Here is a 21,934-nt window from a genome sequence, read left to right on the forward strand (position 1 = left end):
GACACTTCTGATGCTGTCTCTTGTTCAGGAGTGGCTTGACACAAAGAATGCAACAGCTGAAACCCATGTCTTACATATGTCTGTGTGTGGTGGTTCTTGAACCACCGACTCCAGCTGCAGTTCACTCTTTGGGAATATTCCCCACATTTATAAATGGATTTTATTTCACAATTCTCAAGATATGGGTATCCCTATTGCTTGTACACTTTTTTCCTACCATAAACTTTCCTTCCTTTCACCTCTATGAATATCTTTGGACACAGAGCTCTGTCAACAGTCAGTCTCTTTAACAATGACCTTTTGTGACTTGACCTCCTTGTGCCAATGGTCATCTTTTGGGTAACCGTCAAGTCAGCAGTCTTTCCCCATGATTGTGTAGCCCAGTGCTTCACAATCTGTTCTTTTGGTCATGACCTAAAGCTCATGATCATAGCTCTCTCTTCACCACGACAGACCAGTACAGCCCCCCCTTCACTGCAGACGCTTGTGAATTTCCCACTCCATTTTTTTCCCCTTATTCGTGAACAAGATCCCGAGATAGGTATCTCGGGAGTTTAGGTAAACTCCTCCACTTGGGGCAGGACATCCCCCCAACCTGGAGAAGGCAGTCTACCCTTTTCCGGCTCAAGACCATGGCCTCAGATTTGGAGGCACTGATCCTCATTCCGGCTGCTTCACACTCTGTTGCGAACCGCTCCAGTGAAAGCTGTATATCATGACATGATGAAGTCAGTAGTTTCTACAAAAAGCAGAGACTCGATCATAAGGCCACCAAAAAAGATCTCCTCAACACTGCACCTAGAAATTCTGTCCATAAAAGTAATGAACAGAATCTGTGACAAAGGGCAGCCTTGGCAGAGTGAAACTTTCACTAGAAAATAGCCCAACTTACTGCCAGCAATGTGGACCAGACTCTGACACCGGTCATCCAGGGACCTAACATCTATATCAAAGGATTCGGTACACCATATTCCTGGAGTACCCCCACAGGGCTGCTCAAGGGACACGGTCGAACACCTTCTCCAAGTCCACAAAACACATGTAGAATGTGTTGGGTGAACTCCAAAGCACCCTCCAGGACCTGGCTGATGGTGTAGAGTTGGTCCATCATTCCACAAACAGGATGAAAACCACACTGCTCTTCCTGAATCTGAGGTTTGTCTATCCGACAGATCCTCCTCTCCAGGACCCCTGAATTGACCTTTCCAGGGAGGCTTTGTTAGAGGAAAATGTTATTTGTAATGCTGTTTTGCAAGGAAAAAGTTATGGCAGAGATTCAGGTCACTGACCGGAAAGAATATTTGTAGAAAGCCAGTTGAAGCCGAAAGAAGGGAATTTTTGTTTGGACAGATAAGAAAAACAACTTGACAAAGTGTTATGGGAACCTTCATGAGATGGAGATGACCTTTTCATTTATGGTAAAATGTAATACACACACAGTATGAATTGTGCCAGGATGACTGCATAAATGAAGGGAAACAATGCCATTGCTCGAAACTTTCAAATACACACCTATCCACCTTATTCCTAGCCCCCATGAGGCGTGATTTATGGGCGCGACTTCTGCCCCTAACTGGAGCCGCCATTTGTTTACATGCTAGCAACTCGCTAAACGGCTTTCCACAGAGGTTTTAGGCTATAAAATATGTGGAAATTCCAGCTATCACCGCTACCTACAGCGCAGTGACGTGCGGTCAGGGGAGGCAGGTGAGGCAGAGCCTCAGCTGTCATCATGGAAAAATAATACTAATAAAACTATTTATATTGCTATTTTCACCCTGTGGTTTGTACTATAAAGTATCTATTTTTTACTTAGCTTAACCAATTCTGATTATTTTTTTCTTCAAAATTGCTGGATTTTTGCATTTTCCCATTCAAATGCTCAGAAGCGAAGCCGGTGAGGCAGCAGCGAGCTGAGCTTCACCTGGGATTGATCAACCTCTCGCTAACTGCACCGGCTGCCATTCTATGGGAGCATGTTCCTCCTGTCTGTACGCCAGGAATAAAATGGCTAAAAAACATTTAATATATGGAGTGATTTTCCATAATTTCGCTTATGTATATAATGTACTGGTTTTCTCGTCTTTATTACCATCAGAGAAACGAGCTGCTAGCAGCGATGCTAATTCACGGTCATTCCGTTACAAAACGTAATGATCGTGTTCCTGTCGCTCCCTGTGATTAAACTCACAAATACGATCCTCTGTACTGAGCAGCTCTCTGATAGCAGACGGTGTGTCCGTGAACAAGTTTAACTTAATATGGTATTATAACCGAAAAGAGAGATGTAACTTCTGTCATTAATATAGATTAGCAAAAAACCCTACAAATTACAGTGAAATACTGTTACTTCCCGTGGGCGCCGGAAGTAAGACCCATAATTGTTTCCCCAGTAAGCCTCCCAGGAATAAGGTGGATAGAGATGAAATCCTATAAAAAGTGATGTAACCAACAAATGTTGGGAGATTTTGGATACTTCTAGAAGATGTGTTGTATTGATTTAACATTCGCAGATGTGTAATTAAAATCTCCTCCCATTTGCTGGAGCAGTGAGAAATACGAGTCATGCATGGTTTTTATAGAGTCTGATTTTGTCACTTTTATTCCCCAAAAGATTCCCCTTTGGGATCAATAAATTCTAGTCTATTCAATTCTATTAAGAGTGTGACCCCCTGTAGTTAGAGAACACTCTGCGTGGGACCACCACTCTTGTCTGCCAATCCAGGGGAACTGCCCCTGATGCCCATGCAATCTTTCAGAGTTGCATCAACCAACACAATGCCAGAGCCTTAAGGAACTCATCCAACTCAATGCCCTTGCCACAGAGGAGCCTTTTAACCATCTCGGCCACCTCGTCCCCAGAGATGGGGACTCTGGCCTGACCCAGTCCTCAGGCTCCGCTTCCTCAATTGCAGGCATGTTGGTGGGATAGAGGAGGTCTTCGAAGTATTCTGCCCATCGGTCCACAACGTCCCCAGTCAAGGTCAGTAGCATACCATCCCCACTATAAACAGTATTGGTGCTGTACTGCTTCCCCATCCTGAAATGCTGGCTGGTGGACCAGAATCACATTGAAGCCATATGGAAGTCTTTCTCCATGGCCTTTCCAAACCCTTCCCACACCCAAGTTTTCGCCTCAGCAGCCGCCCGAGTCGCATGCTGCTTGGACTGCTTGGACACACCAGCTGCTTCTGGGGTCAAACAGGCCAAAAAAGCCTGATAGAACTCCTTCTTCAGTCTGACAGCATCCCTCACTGAAGGTGTCCACCAGAAAGTTTGAGGTAACCAACAAAGGTTGGGTGTCCGCCGCGACGGACACACATAACCTTGCGGCCACATCTCAGATAAGCCACCTTGACACTGGAAGGTGTGGAACATAGTCCATTCAGACTTGATGTCCTTCATCTCCCCTGGAATGTGTTCAAAGATCTGGGGGAGATGTCTCACAGAGTTAGAGCTCCGTTTCACTGGAGACTCTGCTAGACATTCCCAGCACACCCTCATAGTACGCATAAGTCCCCCAGCAGAACAAGTAGCCCATCCAAGGACTCCAAAAAGGATGGATAATATGAACTGCTATTTGGCACGCAAGCACAAACAACAGTCAGAACCCTACTCCCCACTTGTATGGGGAGGGAGGCTACGTTCTTGTTCACCGGGGTGAACCCCAATATACAGGGACCAAGATGGTCCTGCTCAGAGCCTCTCACCAGGAGAAACTCCAGAGTGCAAGAGTGTCCAACTCCTCTCAAGGAGACTGATTCCAGGACTTGAGAAATGCATCAAGGTGAGGCCGACTATTTCTAGCTGGAGCATCTCAACCTCACACTAGCTCAGGCTCCTTCCCCACCAGAAAGGTGAAATTCCACATCCCGAGAGCTAGCTTCTGCAACAGAGGATTGGATCCCCAGGGTCCCAATCCTCGGCCACCACCCTCCCACACTGCACCCTTTAACCCTGTGGTCCCTTCCACAGGTGGTGAGCCCATGAAAAGGGGGACCCTCAGATCCCGTGTCCCAAAAAAATAAAGAAAACAAAACCCCAAAAGTATTAACAGAAAGTTGGACCTGGTGAGCCGGTCAAACAGAACAAAACGGTACAGCAGGGGGCCAACCCTATACAGGGCCGTCAAAGCCCCTACTAGTACCGGACTAAAACAAAAAGAACCTAATGCAAAAGAAAGATCGAAAACAGGACAACCGGTCCCACCAGGCCAAACACACAACGAAAAAACAAACAAAGGCTAACAGAGATACCACATGGCAGGCTGGAAACCTCAGCTGCGGCCCACAGCGGCTGGTTTAGCGCACACCGAGCCTGGTGGTGGTGGAGCGAGCAGAAAGGCGGAGCCCAGGCGGGAATGGAGAGGAGGCTCTCCACATGCCGAAAGCCAGCCTATTTATAGGCGGACTAACAGCGCCACAAATTAACGTAATTAAATGACCAAAAGAAATTATCCAAACTCCAAAATATATTTACAAAAGGTCATTTAATCAAGGTCTATAAGAAAACAAAAATCATAATGTGCCCGGAGCACATAACACCCCCACCCAAAGACTCTGAAAGGGGATTGAGGTAAAAAAAAAACTCAACCCATTCAGAAAAAAAAAAAAAAAACAGAACTAAAGCCGGGAGAGTGCATCGGCCACTACGTTGTCTTTACCACGAATATGCTGGATAGAGATGTTAAATGATTGGAGTCGCAGAGACCAGTTCATCAAACAGCGGTTTTTATTACGCATGCGATCCAGAAAAACTAACGGATTATGGTCCGTAAAAACAACCACAAATCCGCTAGAACCTCCAACATACACCTCAAAATGTTCTAAAGCCAGAACCAACGCTAATGCCTCCTTTTCAATGGTGGAATACCATCTCTGATACTTGTCAAGTTTCTTTGAAAAATAAGAAACCGGATATGTTCCACCCCATCAGTACCATCCTGAAGAAGGACAGCTCCGACGTCAGAATCACATGCGTCCACAGCCAACTTAAATGGTACATCAAAACGAGGGGCAGACAACACGGGAGCATTAACTAGCAAATGTTTAGTTTGCTCAAAAGCAGATTGACACTGATCAGACCATATAAAAGCTACTTTAGGGCTAAGTAGGTCTGTTAAAGGAGCAGCTACAGAGGAAAAGTTTTTACAGAACCCCCTGTAGAAACCAACCATCGCTAGATAGCGGCGTAGCTCAGTACGAGTGGTGGGTACTGGAACAGACAAAATGGCCTCTACTTTAGCCTCAACGGGGCGACCCTTTTTCCAAGATAGGTCACTGTCGCTTGGCTGAATTGGCATTTAGAGAGACTAACTGTCAAATTAGCCTCACTCAGACGCGCAAACACAGTCCTTAAGTGATCAACGTGCTCAGTCCATGTAAAACAAATCACCAAGTCATCCAAATAAGCCTCACAGAATGATAAACCTGACAAAACAACATTCATTAGCCGTTGAAACGTCGCTGGGGCGTTGCGCATCCCAAAAGCCATCACGGTGTATTGAAGGAAATCATCGGGTGTGACAAAAGCGGAAATTTCCTGGGCTCGTGCTGTTAAGGGTACCTGCCAGTATCCCTTCAGCAAATCCAGCTTTGTCACAAACTGGGCAGCCCCCACACGGTCCACACAATTCTCCATACGAGGGAGTGGATAACAATCCGTCCGAGTCACCCCATTCACCTTCCTGAAGTCCGTACAGAAGCGGTCCTCTCCATTGGCTTTAATAGTCAGGAGGCATGGCGAACTCCATGCACTCCTGCTGGCAACAGCAAGTCCATTTTTCACCATGTACTCCACCTGCGTCTTCAAACGGCGCCGCTTGTCTGGGTTCACTCTGTAAGGATGTTGTTTAATAGGCTTGGAATCACCAACATCAATCTCATGGCTGAGCACACAAGTCTGAGTGGGAATGAATGCGACCTGAACGTTAGGTCCAGTGACGTGCGGTCAGGGGAGGCAGGTGAGGCAGAGCCTCAGCTGTCATCATGGAAAAATAATAATAAAATCATTTATATTGCTATTTTCACCCTGTGGTTTGTACTATAAAGTATCTATTTTTTACTTAGCTTAACCAATTCTGATTATTTTTGTCTTCAAAATCGCTGGATTTTCTTATTTTCCCATTCAAATGCTCAGAAGCGAAGCCGGTGAGGCAGCAGCGAGCTGAGCTTCACCTGGGATTGATCAACCTCTCGCGAACTGCACTGGCTGCCATTCTATGGGAGCATGTTCGTCCTGTCTGTACGCCAGCAATAAAATGGCTAAAAAACATTTAATATATGGACTGATTTTCCATAATTTCGCTTATGTATATAATGTACAGTGTTCTTTGTCACTAACTGTGTTTGTATCGTGTTTTGTGTGCGGAGGAGCGATCAGAAACGGCTGAGAACAGACTCGAGGTGAGGCAGGCAGTTCTCTTGCCTCATCGCTAGGGGCGCTCATGATCCCAGATATTGTGACTGCACAACTGCAGAGTACAGTGAGATAGCCATGGAGCTAGCCACACAGCAAATAAGTAAAGTACAGCGGTATATTTGTTTTCTCATCTCTTCCGACGTCAACATGAAAGACATTTCTACACTTTAACAGTTTTCTAAAGTGGATTTTCAATTGAAGCTGGAAATAATAACTAAAGGAAGACCAACACTAGAGCTGAAAGTTTTGCTTCGAGACAGTTTGATGATTCTCAAACGGAGTAGAAAAGACATGCTGAGAATAGACTTGGCTTTGGATGAACAGGTGTTTCATCAATCCGCGTTTCCCCATCAGATATGGTTCCCCCTTCATCTTCTTGCCGCTCCGCGCAGATCGATCATTCATATTAGTAACTGACAAAGAGTATCAGAGACTGAGAGAACGATGAGATCCTAGCAGTCTAAGAGGCAACTACTCAGAGATCCAAGCAGGGGGGAATAGCGGCGCTGCAAGGACTCATCACTACGGGGTGAGGCAAAGCCACTCCCGAGGAGCCAGTAGTAAACAGCTTACACCCATGGCTAACTCCGGGAGTCAAAGTAGAAAGCCCAAAAGACCTTCTTTTTTTTCACTGCTTTTAATCAGTTTTCAGCTAATTAAATCCAAGTCTATGGAACACAAAATGTCACCAAAATCACTCTGTCCCTCTAAAATCTTTCAGAAAATCGTAAAAGAATCGTATTGAATTTTATTGTTTGCCAAATATCTTGATATATCGTATCGTGATCAGAATATGGTATATTCTTTCCTGAGATTATTGTATCACTATACCCATAATTTAGGGGTCATTACTTTTTCACATAGGGTTATTTTGGATATGTTTTTCCCTTAATGAAACTGTCATTTGAAAATTGCATTTTGTTTTTATTCAAGTTGTCTTTATCCACTTTGTTTGATGATCTGAAACATTTATGTTGGAAGAAAAAAAGAAAAATGGAAGAAAAAGGAAGGAGTCAAAAGTTTTTTTCACAGCATCAGAAGCACCAGGGATCTAAATTGGGATTTAAAGTTCATCTTTCACTGATGTCAAAATTAATAAATCCCCAAAATTGTGTAAATTTTTCTGCCATCCATTTTTCTGCCAAAGGAAACTTTGGAAACAATGTCAGCACTCTCATGTTCAAGTTCTAAGCAGCAGAATTTAAATGGCATGTTTTTTCCTCTAAATAAAGTATTGTGCAGTGTCTCACCTCTCCCACAGCGTTGGACAGGATCTGGACAATTTTTTCATGGGGAGTTGCCACCACACTCTGATTATTGATCTCAATGATGCGATGGCCCACTCTTACACCTCCTCTTTCAGCAATTCCACCACGCATAAGGCTACAAATCTGATGAATAGATGCAGTAGTTTTTTCAGACGAAAAATACAACTTGAATTAAAAAGTTGACAGATTATAAACATATCTTTCTAAAAGAGTAAAACACCAGCCCTACTCACAATGCCATTCTGTACACTGAATCCCAGCTGGTAGCGCATATCTGGCCGCCTGATAAGGACTGTAGTTACTGGTGGACATCTGACAATATTCAAATTTATCCGAGACTGATTCTTTAGACCCTATACAAAGGAAAGCATATAGAATTTGTTTACTCTCAAAATGTACAATTCATTAAAGATATGAAAGAAATTTAAAATTAGCATAGGATGGTAAAAAGAAAACTAAGGGGCCACAACAACATGTGCCCCTTTAGTTTTTGTATTGTGGGTTGTCAGGGCAAAAGGTCTGACAAGTCATTGACGACCTATATATGAACTTCCCTTGGTACCAGAACCAGGTAGGATGTCTTCCACAATCCTGGAACCTTCTTTTGAATCGAGCTAAGTTTGAAAAGATTTTGTAGAATCTCATAGAGCTGTTCTGCACAGGCCTTTGGGACTCTGGAACTAACACCATTAGCCCTGCTTTAGCTCAGTCTCTCCAGTTTCCTCTTCACCTGACTTCTAGAGACAGAAAAATGGAAGGGGAAGGCAAAGGGACCAGCAGCGTCTTCTGATATGTAGACATAATATGTAGAAGCAGAAGGATCAGTAGTTGAGGTGGAATATAAAATATTTGAGGTGTGACCAGTCTAAATGTCTCAAAGGATGGTAGGAGCTACAATTGGCTGGGGGCAGGAGTTCCTAAAGTGAACTGTTGCATAATGTATTCAGTTCATTTGCCCTGTCCAGACTTTCATCTATCTGATCCTCCTTTTGTTTAAAGCCTGTGATCTTCTTCATCCCTGATCACACATCTCTGATATTGTTCTGCTGGACCTTGTTCTCCAGCTTCTTCCTGTAAACCTCCTTATGGTCTCTAATCATGTCTTTAAGCTCCTTCTTTATACTCCTCAATAATTACCTGTTTTTCTCCCAGAATGCTCCTTTGTTCCTTATTTAGCAATTCCTTCAGAACACTGATGATGGAAGGTTAGTATTAGTGAAGCATCTCACTGTTCGGGTGGGGTTGGTGTTGTCCCCAGAGGTTTATATAGTTAGTTATACACTCAGTCAGACACTGATGTCCTCTTCATCTGGATGAAACAGTGTATCCCAGTCTAAAGCCTCAGAACAACTTTACAGGACTTGCGCAGCTTCATGTGTTGCAGTTCTTTGCAACCCAGGCTGCCTCTGAACAAGGGGTTTAAATTATTCCAAGCAGAAAAACTAGACTGTGATCAAATATGGCCAAAAGAGGTATTGCTTTGGAAACGTATAAATTCTAAACACTTGCAACAAACAAATCCAACATTTGTTTTCTCTGGTAGTGTGGCTGACAAGGTGAATTGTCTCTGTTGTATTATTGAACAGAACCATGCAACAGCTTCTTCATCAGCTTGTTTGAGGTTTTTTTTTTAAGTCACTGACTCTGATGCTGATAACCCCAACACAGAGTAGACGGCACTCTCCACAACAAATGTAAATGAGATCTGCAGCATCTTGCTGCCAATACCAAAGGACTTAAGTTCCCTACATACAGTTTTATGCATTTGTCTCTTAACTAGATTGAATTGTGCGTTTTTATATATACCAGTATATTGTTTTTATGTGGTAGATCAGATCTACCATATCAAGGGTGGCTCTCAAGTTGGTGTGGTAAACCGGAGAGCGAGGGTTTATCTGATGCAGGTATGCAGTGTTTTTAATGTTTTTAGATTGACTTAATTAAGGTGATTTAATAAGTATTCAGTAATTTTTGTATTTTTGTTTTTTACAGTTATATCACTGCTCCTGATGTTTCTTTTTAATTTGATTTCTTTTTTGTTAGTCCGCCCAGTGTTGGATTGTTTCTCTTGTTTTAGTGTTTGTGAGGGCGGGCTAACAATTTTTTCCCATTTATTTTGTTTTGTTTTCAGGTCACTTCCTTAAAATGCACACCTTATTTGCATAACAATAAAATTTACTAATTGATTTTATGCTGGTGGTTCATTGCATTTCGGCGGGGTGAGTCATATAAAAACAACCTTTAACAAGAAGAAACCTCCAGCAGATCTGGATTCAGGATGTAACCAGGTGGTTTATTAGTTGTAAAATGGTGTTTATGTATTAGTGGCTGTAAATTCCCACCCATGACGGGCCCATAAACCTTTCCCCATATTCACTTACACCTGTAGTCCTGCCTGGCTCATTAGTATATATGGCCAACAGGTGCACACGCCAAGTTACTGATTCTACGAGCATTGGCTGTTAGGCCAGTCACTGCATATGGTTGGAGGTGTGAGTCGGATCTTTACTAGGTGAGCGCTGGCGCCGTGCTCATCAGGCTGACTGTAACAAGCCCTGTATCATTGGTATTGTTAATTAGGTAAATGGGCTTTTAATTTGTCACTTATGGCTGGTTGTGTGCTATGTCGGTGTCATTTTTGGCATGTCTGTTGTGACTTCTAATTGTTTTTTAGGATGTATGAATTTGGATTGCCACTGCAGCTGTCTAAATTTACCTCTTAGTGCGGTTGTGACTGATTAAGGTACATGTTTTTATTTTTCGCTTTTATGGTTTTATTGTTAGCAGGCACTTTATTAATTGTCATTTTGTGTGCTACGGATTGTTCCCGTTGCATATTATACTCTCATCTACGTGCCTTTTTTTTCTGTTGCTAGGAGATTTGGAGTTTGTGCAAGGTTGGTTGTTGCGCTTTAAAATATGAAGTTAAATTTGGTTCACAATTATTCAATCAAAAAAAAATCATCTATCCATTCATTCATTCTCTTACACCCTTGTGCCTTATTGGGGTCAGGAGGGGTGCTGGTGCCTATCTCCAGCTAACGTTACGGGTGAGAGGCGGGGTCACCCTGGACAGGTCACCAGTCTGTCGCAGGCCAACAGAGACGGACAGGACAAACAACCATGCACATGTAACAGTTATGGGCTATGCAGCTAACTGTGGCTACAAGAGCAGCATCAGAAGGTGGTTCTTTTAGGGAACCTGAGGTGAGAGTGAAGAAAAGATTCAGCAGTTTTAGTTTTGGTGAACATATTAGTGATCTGGATTTAAAAAAAAACAATTACAAATGCACAAGGAGAGACAAATTAACTCAAAATAAATCGATTCCAAGATCATAAAGTTTTTGTACTTTTTCCTAGCTTGCCATCCTTAGATTCAGAAGAGGATCTGATCCATCTGGAATAAAAAAAAACCAACCTAAAAGGCCAGAAAACCCATTGTTTTATCAAAACAATCATGGACAAACACTAAAAGGAAATGAATATTAAATGCAATGCAATGATTAAATTGATAATTAAACTAAACATTTCAATCAGGTTAAATTAACTGTAATTTAAATAAAGTAAAACAAAAGAATATCAATCATATTTCAAACTAATCAATTTAAAGTTGAAATCAAAGTTCACTTCCAAAATATCAATCAAGAAAAATAAATTAACTCAAATACTCAGAGTGAGAAAATGAAAAAAAATTAATTAAATAAATAAATATACTGTGCAATATCAACTTAAATGTAGCTACATCCCATTTTGATTAATTTCATTTGAAACTCAATATCAACACAAAAAGTGCCAGAACATGCACAAAATCAGCAATCAGGTTACCTTCTGGAAGAGAGTGGGGCATACTAAACTGCAATCAGCTGTGCATCAGCTGTGAGGCTCAGGTAACAATTCTAATAAAACAATGCTCCAATGAGCAATCAAGCAGAAATTTCATGTTAAAGCAATAGTGCTTTAACATGAAAACTCACCAAAGAATCAAATCAGTGGATGCAAAGATTTGGGTGATTTGTCAGGAAGACGCCAAACAGCCAGTCACAATCACAGTGAAGCAGGTGATGTAGTTCAAACTGCGCTGGAGTCGGGGCTTTAAATCAGTTGGCAGAGTTTGGGGCAAAACGGGACGTGGGCCCGCAAAAATAAAAGTCTTGACTAATTGCGGGTTACACACACACACACTCACACCTAGGGGCAATTTGGAGAGGCCAATTAACCTGACAGTCATGTTTTTGGACTGTGGGAGGAAACCGGAGTACCTGGAGAAAACCCACCATGCACAGAGAGAACATGCAAACTCCATGCAGAAAGACCCCGGGACAGGAATCGAACCCAGAACCTTCTTGCTGCAAGGCAACAGTGCTACCAACTGCGTCACTGTGCAGCGCCCCCAAAAAATGTCGGATAAAAAAAATTTAATTGTAAGTAAAACTTTTGGATTTGCAAAAAAAAAATAAATAAATTGTTTCAAACCATAAAACACCACTACTCAATAAAAACAAATATGAAACTGTGGTCAAAGCTTTCTGAATTGTAATAATAATTAAAAATAAAAAAAAGCAAAAAAAAATTAAATCTTTTATTAAAATCACTCATTTTTGTTTGAAGTGAGAGTTTTTTGCAGAACAAACTTTTATTTGTGTTTGTCATAGCGTTGTAGTACTCGAGACCACTTTTTGATGGTCTTGTCTCGGACTCGACCGCATTTGGCCTCGGACATTGAGGACTCGGGATTTTATTTCAAGACCAGTCAAGACCACAACTGTGGAAATTCAGACACATGACCCGAATGATGCCCGAAATTCAGATGGAGAGCCAGAAGGGGATTTCTCTAGTTCAAAACAAAGCAAAGTTGATCATGAGTAGCTAATGTCCTAAATAGGCTGGAAAAGACAAGGTATCTCGAAAATATATGCATATATTTAGGATATGATCCACATTTTCTCGGTAAAAAGAGACTTCTCTTATAATCTTGAGGATTTAAGAATAAATTGCAGGTTACTTTTCAAATTTTAAAAGACTGTTGGCGTCTCTACCAGAGGACAGTTAAAGAGGCAAAAAGGGAATATTTGGCAAATATAATTTTCTCAAACAGCCACCCACGTGTTTTATTTAACACCACTGACTCTGTGCTTAATATCCCACAGAATGCCTGTTTGGAAGCTTCTCCTGACGTGTGTGATAATTTTCTATGTTTTTTTTATTAAAGATTGGTAGTACCAGGGCTCTTATCACAGCTCCTGACTCTGACCCCTCTGTTTCATTCATTTGCTCTGCTGCTTTCACTTAGTTTGAGCCTGTGACCGTCTCACTTTTAGAGGACGCAGGTTCCCCCCGTGATCCTGTCCCTCCACGATTTTTTAAAGATATTTTATCTAGCATAGGGCAGCCTGTTCGTGCAATTATAAATAGCAGTCTGTCCTCAGGTGTGGTCCCTGCTACTTTTAAACATGCAGTAGTGCAGCCTCTGCTTAAACAACCTTGCCTTGATCCTATTGTTCTGGCTAATTATCGGCCTATTTCGAAGCTGCCTTTTCATTCTAAGGTTTTAGAAAAAATTGTGTACCGTCAGCTGACAGTTTTTAGATGAGAATGGCATTCTGGAGGTTTTTCAGTCAGGTTTTAAAACTCTTCATACCACAGAATCTGCTTTAATAAGAGTTTTTAATGACATCCTTCTTGCATGTGATTTTGGTCAACATGTTGTTCTGATTTTACTTGACCTAACTGATGCCTTTGATACAGTAGACCACGACATTTTAATATTGTGATTACAGCACATTGTAGGTATTGGTGGCACTGTTCTTAAATGGTTCAGGTCTTACCTGGAGGACAGAATAATCATCTGCTGCTTCAATGCCATATGGTGAACCGCAGGGCTCAATTCTGGGCCCACTGCTTTTCTCTCTTTATTTATTGCCACTGGGTTCTGTCCTCAGGAAACATAGGATTTCATTTCATTGTTATGCTGACGATTGCCAGATTTATTTGCCCCTGAAGCAGAACGATATACATTCCATCAAAAATCTCCTGGCATGTCTAGGTGATATTAAAGCTTGTTTGGCCTTGAACTTTTTAAATTTTAATGAAAAGAAAACAGAGGTGATGGTGTTTGCACCCAGTGGCTCCTGTGAGTCCTCTTGTGTTGACCTGGGACCCTTGGAGGTATATTTTAAACCTGTTATTACTAATCTTGGTTTTAAGATGGACAGTGATTTTAAATTGAACAGCCAAATCAGAGCCGTGGTTACGTCCAGTTTTTATCATTTAAGGCGATTGGCATCAGTGAAATCTTTTCTTTCCAGGCAGCATTTTGGAACAGTGATCCACGCTTTTATTTCGACTCGATTGGATTACTGTAACTCACTTTATCTGGGAGTCAGTCAGTCGCTGCTTTCACGTCTGCAGCTGGTTCAGAATGCTGCTGCATGACTTTTGACAGGAACTCAAAAGAGAGAGCAAGTGACCCCTGTCCTGGCCTCACTTCACTGGCTGGATATTTTAGGATTCATTTTAAAATTCTTATGTTTGTTTTTAAATCACTGCATAATCTTGCCCCGGCTTACCTCTCTGAGCTTCTTCACCCCTACATACCCTATCGGTCTCTCAGGTCCGCAGATCAGCTGCTCTTGGAGGTACTGAGATCAAGAAGGAAGCTCAGAGGGGACAGGGCTTTCTCTGTCATGGGTCCTAAGTTATGGAACGACTTGCCTTTGCAGGTTAGAGAGACCCCTTCACTGTCCACTTTTAAAGCTCGTCTTAAAACCCATCTATTTTACTTGGCTTTCAACTCCAGTGGGATCTAGTTTTAAATTATATGTTTGTTTTTAAACTGTAAGAGTTTTTATTTTTTTAACGGTTATGTTGTGTTTTAATGTACAGCACTTTGTATCAGCTGTGGTTGTTTTAAAGTGCTTTATAAATACAGTTGGTATGGTATGGTATTTACCCGGTGTCAAGGCGATCCACGCTTAGAAGGGCACAGGTTGCTGGACTAATCCTGATGTCCTGGCCCCAAACACGTCAGCGAGGCCGGATCCAGAGGGGTAGCAGAGGGAAAACTCCGCTCAGCTAACCCCTCCACCCTGGTGATAGGCACATAAGTGGAGACAGGCGCCCTCAGCTTCTCGAGCTCAGCCGCTGCCTCAGTTATGTAAGCCATTATGACCGGAAAATGAGGCCAGATAGCCGTCCCGCCAGGTCATTCGAACATGGCGGAGGAGGCTGGAGGACGGGAAGCCCCTTAGCGCTAGCCGGCTCCTCGATCAAGGTAGGTAGCTCGAGGAGGATTGACCCCGAGGTTGACTGAGTATCCGCTCAGCCGCCTACCTTCCACCACAGTGCTTCCCAGCTGGGAAGCAACATCCGAACCGTCCTCGTCACTATTGTCCTCTCTGCCAGTGGATTATCCGATAAACGCTCAGCATAGCTAGCATCTCCCACGAGCAGCGACCGAACTCGGTGGGCCTGTCGCCTCGCCTAGCGCTAGCCTAGCTCCGGCTCCTCTCTTCCAGTGGGAGGAGAGCACAGGAGCAGCAAGAGGGCTGAGGCGTCAGGGTATGTAACTTTAATAGAAAATAGGTTTTCTCTATATTTGTTAAAGCTGTTAATGACGTAATAGTTTGTTATGAGACTGATAATCCGTGAAAACAATCTCCTCCACCTCCTCCCTGAACTACTGTTGGCTAAAGTAATGCACCGTTCTGACCAAAAACAACCAATCAGGGTTTTGTGTCGTTAATCAACTTCATTCACTCACTGCTACATATGCTAATAGTGGAGAAACAACTTGCTACAGGAAAACTGTTTATCTGCCATCATTGGTACCTATGCTAACTAAACTGAGCATTCAGAATTTGAATTTGCATAGCTCTGTGCTATGCTAGCTGTAGCATAGCACAGAGCGAGGGGGTAGAACAGTGGTGGGCAACTCCAAGCCTGGAGGGCCGGTCTCCAGCAACTTTTAGATGTGTCTCTACTTCAGCACACCTGAGTCAATTAATGAGGTTGTTAGCAGGACTCTGGAGAACTTGACTGCACTTAGGAGGTGATTCAGCTATTGGATTAAAGTGTGTTGGACCAGGGAGTCATCTAAAAGTTGCAGGACACCGGCCCTCGAGGACCAAGATTGCCCACCCCTGGAGTAGGAGGATGAGCAGCAACATGAGATTGTGATAGATGGCGCTAAAACCTGCCTTCTGCCTCTGATTGGTTGTTTCTAGATGGCACTGGGAGAAGGCAGAGGAAATAATTTTTTCACAAATTATCTCTCATGTCACACCATCACAACACAATGACAGTTCAAACAAATATATATAAAAAAAATTTATAAACGTTACATACTGCAGCTTTAATTTCACTTAGGTAGAGGACGGGTCAGGATGGACGTGGCAACATATATCTGTAATTTAAATGCAAGCTAAGGTAAAACTGTTTGGCCTGGCTGCAGACCAGTCAGGACGCTGTTTTTTTATCATCATTTTATAAAGATTGAGTGAATTTCTATCAGCAACAAATGCATTGTTTTTGTTGTCTAATTGTAAAAAGAGAAGACACAGAGAAATCCCGATGATTTCCTGGAATAATGCTAACTACGTTGTCATTGAACACAGTGTTGCTCACCATTTTCACTGGGACGGGGGTAAGTGGTTTATGTTGGTATCGGGGATTAGAGCTGCCTCTGACTGACTCACCTGTTGTCAAGTGTGGTAAAATGTACAGGGACAAGTTAAATATATGAATATCTTGGTATTTCTTTTCCTTAATTCATTAAAAGCTATGGAGGCAAACAGTAGTCTGTAGCTAAGCCAATTATGCTAAATGGTTGATAATCTCACACAGTCTACTCACCTCTCTTGGAGAAAAACTGTTGCAAATGGACACTCTTGTCTTTTTCTCTCTCTTATCTTTCTATTTTTTTGAAAACTTGACTATTATTTTTCTAGGCAGCATAGTTACTGCCACAGTCGTTCTTGTTTTGTACTGACTGCTGCTGAAAACGTCACCGTCAAGCATGCTAAGCAGGAATGAACCATTTAACGCAGATACGGGGGGAGTTCAGTGCAAATATGGATGTGTGCTTTTTGGTCTGGGAGGGGTAACATTAAATTTTTACAGCTAAAGACAATTTTTAAAAAAAAACCACAATAACAGTAATTGACATGGCCTCAATTATTTTTCTATTTCTGTAAAAATAAATAAATAAAAATTTGTGGGGGGGCACCTGTGGTCAAGGGCCCTTGGAATTGTCATAACTTTTCCCCTCTATACCACACCCCTGGATCCACATAACTAACTGCCTGGAGCTGCAGACCTCATATTATACGATAAGCAAGAAGAAAGTTTTCAAAAGCCTGGAGAATACAATCATTTAGTTTCAAGTTGGGTCAAGCAGTTAGGATCAAAAAAGCATTAAATGGCTGTCGACTTCTTTCTGCCAGGTGAGTAGTAAGTTGTGCTATTTTAAGTAATTAGTCTATGAAAACAATGCTATGCTAACAACAAACTAACTCATGTTACTTTATGAGCTTCAATCTCCTGGTAAATAATTTATTTAGCTTCTGTAAACCCAAATTCATGCTGAAGTTGTACATTAAAGTTCCTCCAGATGCAGTTGACATTTTTGCAATGCTTATTGCAACTCGACAAAGGTGCGCTGGTTAATGAATTGAACATTGTGTAAATATTACACAAGCCTAGTTTACGCACTCTACCTACTGCTAACATTAGCTAGCTTGATATAACGGGGACAGTGGCAGACAAGATATGCTACTGTTGTCATAAGTTGTTTAAGATTTTTTCTTTGAGAAAAGGGTGGACACTTTAGTAGCTGTTAAACGGTGTAATTTTGTGAAGATTACTTGGCATTCATATTCTGTGTCCCGTCACCGAAGTGAAGCAGAAAGCCCTGCAGTTGTGGAAAGAGTTCTGAGATAGCAGGGAGTCGGAGTCAATCGCTTTAGTGAGCGCCACCCAATAGGAACAAGTCTTACATTGTTCGTCTTTAGGCCCCATCCAAGATGTTCATATGAGATTGGCAAGCAAAACTTGAGTTCAACCAGAAAAAGGGAGCCTCAAACAAAACTTTGAGGCTCCCAAAAACTTGAGAATCTCAACCAAAAACTTTGGCTGTCAACTAAAAAATTCTGACATCCGCAAATAAAAGTTTGTTCGGCAAATAACTTTTTTACTTCAAACAAAAATGAGTGATTTAAATTGAAAAAAGAAAAAGCTTTTTAAACACAACTGTTTTTGTTTTAAAAGAATTATTACAATTCAAAAAATTTTGACAAGTTTCATGTTCTTTGATTGAAATTTTTTTTTGTTTGAAACAAATATTTTTTTGCAAATCAAAAAGTTTTGATCACAATTTTATTTTTTCACTTTTTTTGAATAATTGTAAAATAAATTTAACTCCATATTAATATCAGCACTTTACAACTCTTCATGTTCTACTTAACCAGAGCCATCTTTTATGTAGAATCTTGACAAATAAGCGTATTATATGCAACTCTGCAGGACTTTGTGTAAACTTGGATTTACATTTCTTTTTTTATTTTACTTATCTTTATTTTACGCCATTAATTTATGTTGTTACTAATTTGATTTGTAGTGGTTTTTGTTTTAAATCTCAAATTACTTCGTTTTTGTCTTGGGTTGCTGTTCTTTATTGGGTTAAAAATTACAATAATGAAGTTTATTTTTAATATTGTAAAAATAAAACATTTTGTGCACTACTTCGGCTTTTGTCTGGTAAGTTTGAAGCCAGACCTACCTGGGTACTGTTAATAGTGAGACCGTTGGCCATCATTTGAGAAGTCTACCAGTTGGCTTTAGTGCCACGTCTTCTGCCACAATCCGGGTCCTTCCTCCGTTTTACAAGTACAAGAAGCAATCTACTATGACCAACTTTAGGTATCTATAAGGATCATTTCAAAACTCTGTGGCACATCAGTGGCAGTGACCATCTCTAACAGCAGGGGTCCCCAAACTTTTTCCTGCGAGGGCCACATAACTGTTCCCTTTTCTGGCCGGGGGCCGGTCTTAGTTTTTCGAGAAAGAAACCTTAGAAAAGTTTTGTTGACGGGGGGAGGGGTGTGGGGGGGTTGGGTGGTATTGGGGGGGGAGGAGAGAGAGTGAAACTGTGGACCGGGGGGGGGTGGGGGTTGGTGGCTGGATTACTGCCGTTTGTAGATAGATTTTTACCCAGAATGCAAATGGAAAAAAACCGTGAGCGAAACGGTGACTGGTACTGACTAGTATACATATATATCTGCTCAAGAGCCCCCCTGGTGGTTGAAGAAAAATCCACATATATATGAAAAAAAAACACTGACTGCTCTCTGGTATTGTTCAGGAGGCTGGACCAAATGAGGAGGCGGGCCGGATCCGGCCCACGGGCCGTAGTTTGGGGACCCCTGTCTAACAGGATAGTACACCCTGGAAACGCTGGCCAATGACAGTCTGGAGCGCCTGACTGTTAAATATCATGCACATACCTTTATGATGCTCTGGCAAGTTGACAGGGATAGTCCAACGAGACTGGTTCCATTGATTGACATGATCTGATCCCCTATGTTGACTCTACCAGACCTCTCAGCTGGCCCAGCATGCATCATATTGGCAATGATAACAGTAGGTAGAATGGAGCCCCATCCACTCTCCACAATGACCACACCCAGAATCTCACCTTTAGCTTTTTCTATACACACCTGAGATAAAAGAGAGTAACCCAAAAGGAGATAACATAAAATTAGTACACATAAAAGACAACACACTGAAAAACTTTGGAATCAGAATCCTAATTCTGATTCTGACCTCTGGTTGTGTTCAGCCGAAGAGTTCAAGCTCTTCCTGAAATGTCTTGCAGAATGTTTAGGATGCCTAACTAAGGGAGATTGCTGTCAATCTCCCCTAACAAAGGGGAAATTGGCCGTGGGAAAAGACAAAAGATTGAAACAGACCCACTTTATGTATTTTTTTTAATTATTATTTTTCAGTCAACTTGAATAACTGGATCCTGAAGGATGAATATTTGAACCCAACAGTATGTCAAATTAATTATTTTTCTTCTATGCATAGTAGTTCTGACAAAGAAAAATAGAATCCAAAATATCATTGAATAATTCATTGCCAACTTACATCTTTGCAGTTTTCAGACCTGGAGAAGTGAACAAGATCCTCATTATACATGTCCTGAGTGCTCATCAGGTCACTGTATTCTGTCTGACTAAGGTCCTCAGGATTGATCCCATTTGCCCTTAGGAATTCCTGGTATGCCACACTGAAAGCCTGACCAATGGACTGGGCAATCAACTGAGCCTGGGAAAATTACAAACTTAGAAATAAATAATTCAAGAGTAACCCAAAGGGAGATAACATAAAATTAGCTAAAATGCCATGATAATCGACAGAACTCACATCTTCAGATTCAAACACATAGCAAATCATCTTGTGCTGGTGCTTACTGTCCTGACTTGGGTCTGAAACTTCCACATTCTCCTGAGAGTCACAGTGAGGCAACCTTCTCCTGGCCATCAGAACCACAATGTTGCCAATATCAGCAATGTAGGAGATGGTTCGCAAAGCATTGTCTATCATGGTTTCCTTAAAAACAAACCAAAAAATAAAAATAAAATAATTTTGTGGTTCTCAAAACAGATTGTGACTGCAAAGTGGAATGTTTTGACATGATCTCCAGAAAACAAATTAAATGTAACAATTATAAATTAAAACAAGAAGAGCATTTTTTATTAGATGTTTTACAAGAGAAGGCAACATGAGTCAATCAGTTGATTTCTCTTTTGGTTTACATTAAGCCCATTTTCATTTGGCTGCTGCAAGATCTTTGGATCTGTCCATTCCTGGTATTAACTTTCATCCTGACAGAATGAGATAAAAGTACAGACTAAAGCTTGGTAATTCTCATCCGACGGGATTAGACTTCAGTTAGCCTCATAGTGCAAAGAAACACTGAGACACTCCATATGCTGATGGCATCATCCACAATTTACTGATGTTTTTGTAAAATCACTAATGTGATATGTCACTTGCACTGTATTATTGTTTTTAACACTGTTGTGGCTGTATTTAAATGTAGCTCAACAGACAGTGAGAATAAAAATGTTTGACTGCACTGAACTCTGCTAAAGGCTTTATCCTCCACTGACTTTACAGTTCCCTGGCATCTGTCAAGTGTTTTATACACCCCCGGTCTTACCAGTGTGTAATGGTGAATGATAGCATCACACAAGACCATAAAGCTCATATTCTTATGTGATTGATAGGATATTTAACTATAATTTAGGTAACATAAACCCCCAAAAAGGTCCAAATAAGCTCACTCCAGTTCCTCAATTCACTGATCGATAAAATAAAAAAAGGGCAGTGTTTCCCAACCCTGGCCCTCAAGGTAAACTGCCCTGCATGTTTTAGGTGTTTCCTTGATTCACCCAGGTGATTTCAGCTGATGGGTGATTAACAGGTGTCTGCTGAACTTCAGTCAGTTGAATCGGGTGCATTAAAGCAGGGAAACATCCAAAACATGTGTGCCTTGGGAAACACTTCTTTAGAGTGTCCTCTTAGAAAGCGTAGAAATATTTAAAAATTGTCAGAGATTTACAGTTACAAAATGTTTTTTGTAAACTCGGAGATATCCAGGTATTAATTCTGCCACTTAAGTGCGGGGTCTGAGAATAACTCTCCAGAAAATGTTTTGAGATATGAATTTATTCACAGCATGGACATGATATAATCACCCAGGATGAACATTAGTGTCCAATATAAACAGGGTCAGTGTAATCCCTTCCTAATCTAGTTATCTTGGTTATTCCATTTGGAAATTCCTTCCTCCCTGACTGCAAGGGCTTTCTAATAAATATCAGGGTTATATTTACTAAAAGGAGCATGAGATAACACAGTCAAGACATTAATTTCATCTTTAGGATGCACTGGGGAAGAATTTGTGCAGCAGCCTGACTACCATCATCTATACAGGATCTTGGTGAAAAATAATACAAGTTTGGACAGAAATAAATGCCAATTAAAGCTAAAGGCAGTTCAGCAAATATCAAAATGTGCAACAGGCAGTGTATAAGACTTAAAACAGTGAGGAAGCCACATTGCGTTTTGCGTCCGTCTGAATGTTTACCTGGGAGTCTGCATTGAGCACCTTGATTCTCTGAGTGGAGATAAAGAGATCCACTTCTGTTATGGGCTGAGGCTCAGCCTGAGGTCAGAAACAAACA

General features: G+C 41.5%; 1 protein-coding gene across 2 annotated transcripts in view; it reads right to left on the reverse strand.

Annotated features, from left to right (window-relative positions):
* Positions 1-21,934, reverse strand: part of apba1a (amyloid beta precursor protein binding family A member 1a) — a 60,698-nt gene that overhangs the window by 1,040 nt on the left and 37,724 nt on the right. For both annotated transcript variants that reach the window (XM_088009177.1, XM_088009176.1), the window contains exons 6-11: positions 21,838-21,915; positions 20,109-20,294; positions 19,830-20,009; positions 19,187-19,399; positions 7,922-8,041; positions 7,671-7,811 (exon numbers count right to left, since the gene is read on the reverse strand). In XM_088009177.1, coding sequence (XP_087865303.1) covers positions 7,671-7,811; positions 7,922-8,041; positions 19,187-19,399; positions 19,830-20,009; positions 20,109-20,294; positions 21,838-21,915 — 918 coding nt within the window. The remainder of the gene's footprint in view (positions 1-7,670; positions 7,812-7,921; positions 8,042-19,186; positions 19,400-19,829; positions 20,010-20,108; positions 20,295-21,837; positions 21,916-21,934) is intronic.

The sequence above is a fragment of the Poecilia mexicana genome, unplaced genomic scaffold, assembly GCF_051168715.1.
Source record: "Poecilia mexicana isolate PSO_F unplaced genomic scaffold, ASM5116871v1 scaffold_9, whole genome shotgun sequence".
NCBI lineage: Eukaryota > Metazoa > Chordata > Actinopteri > Cyprinodontiformes > Poeciliidae > Poecilia > Poecilia mexicana.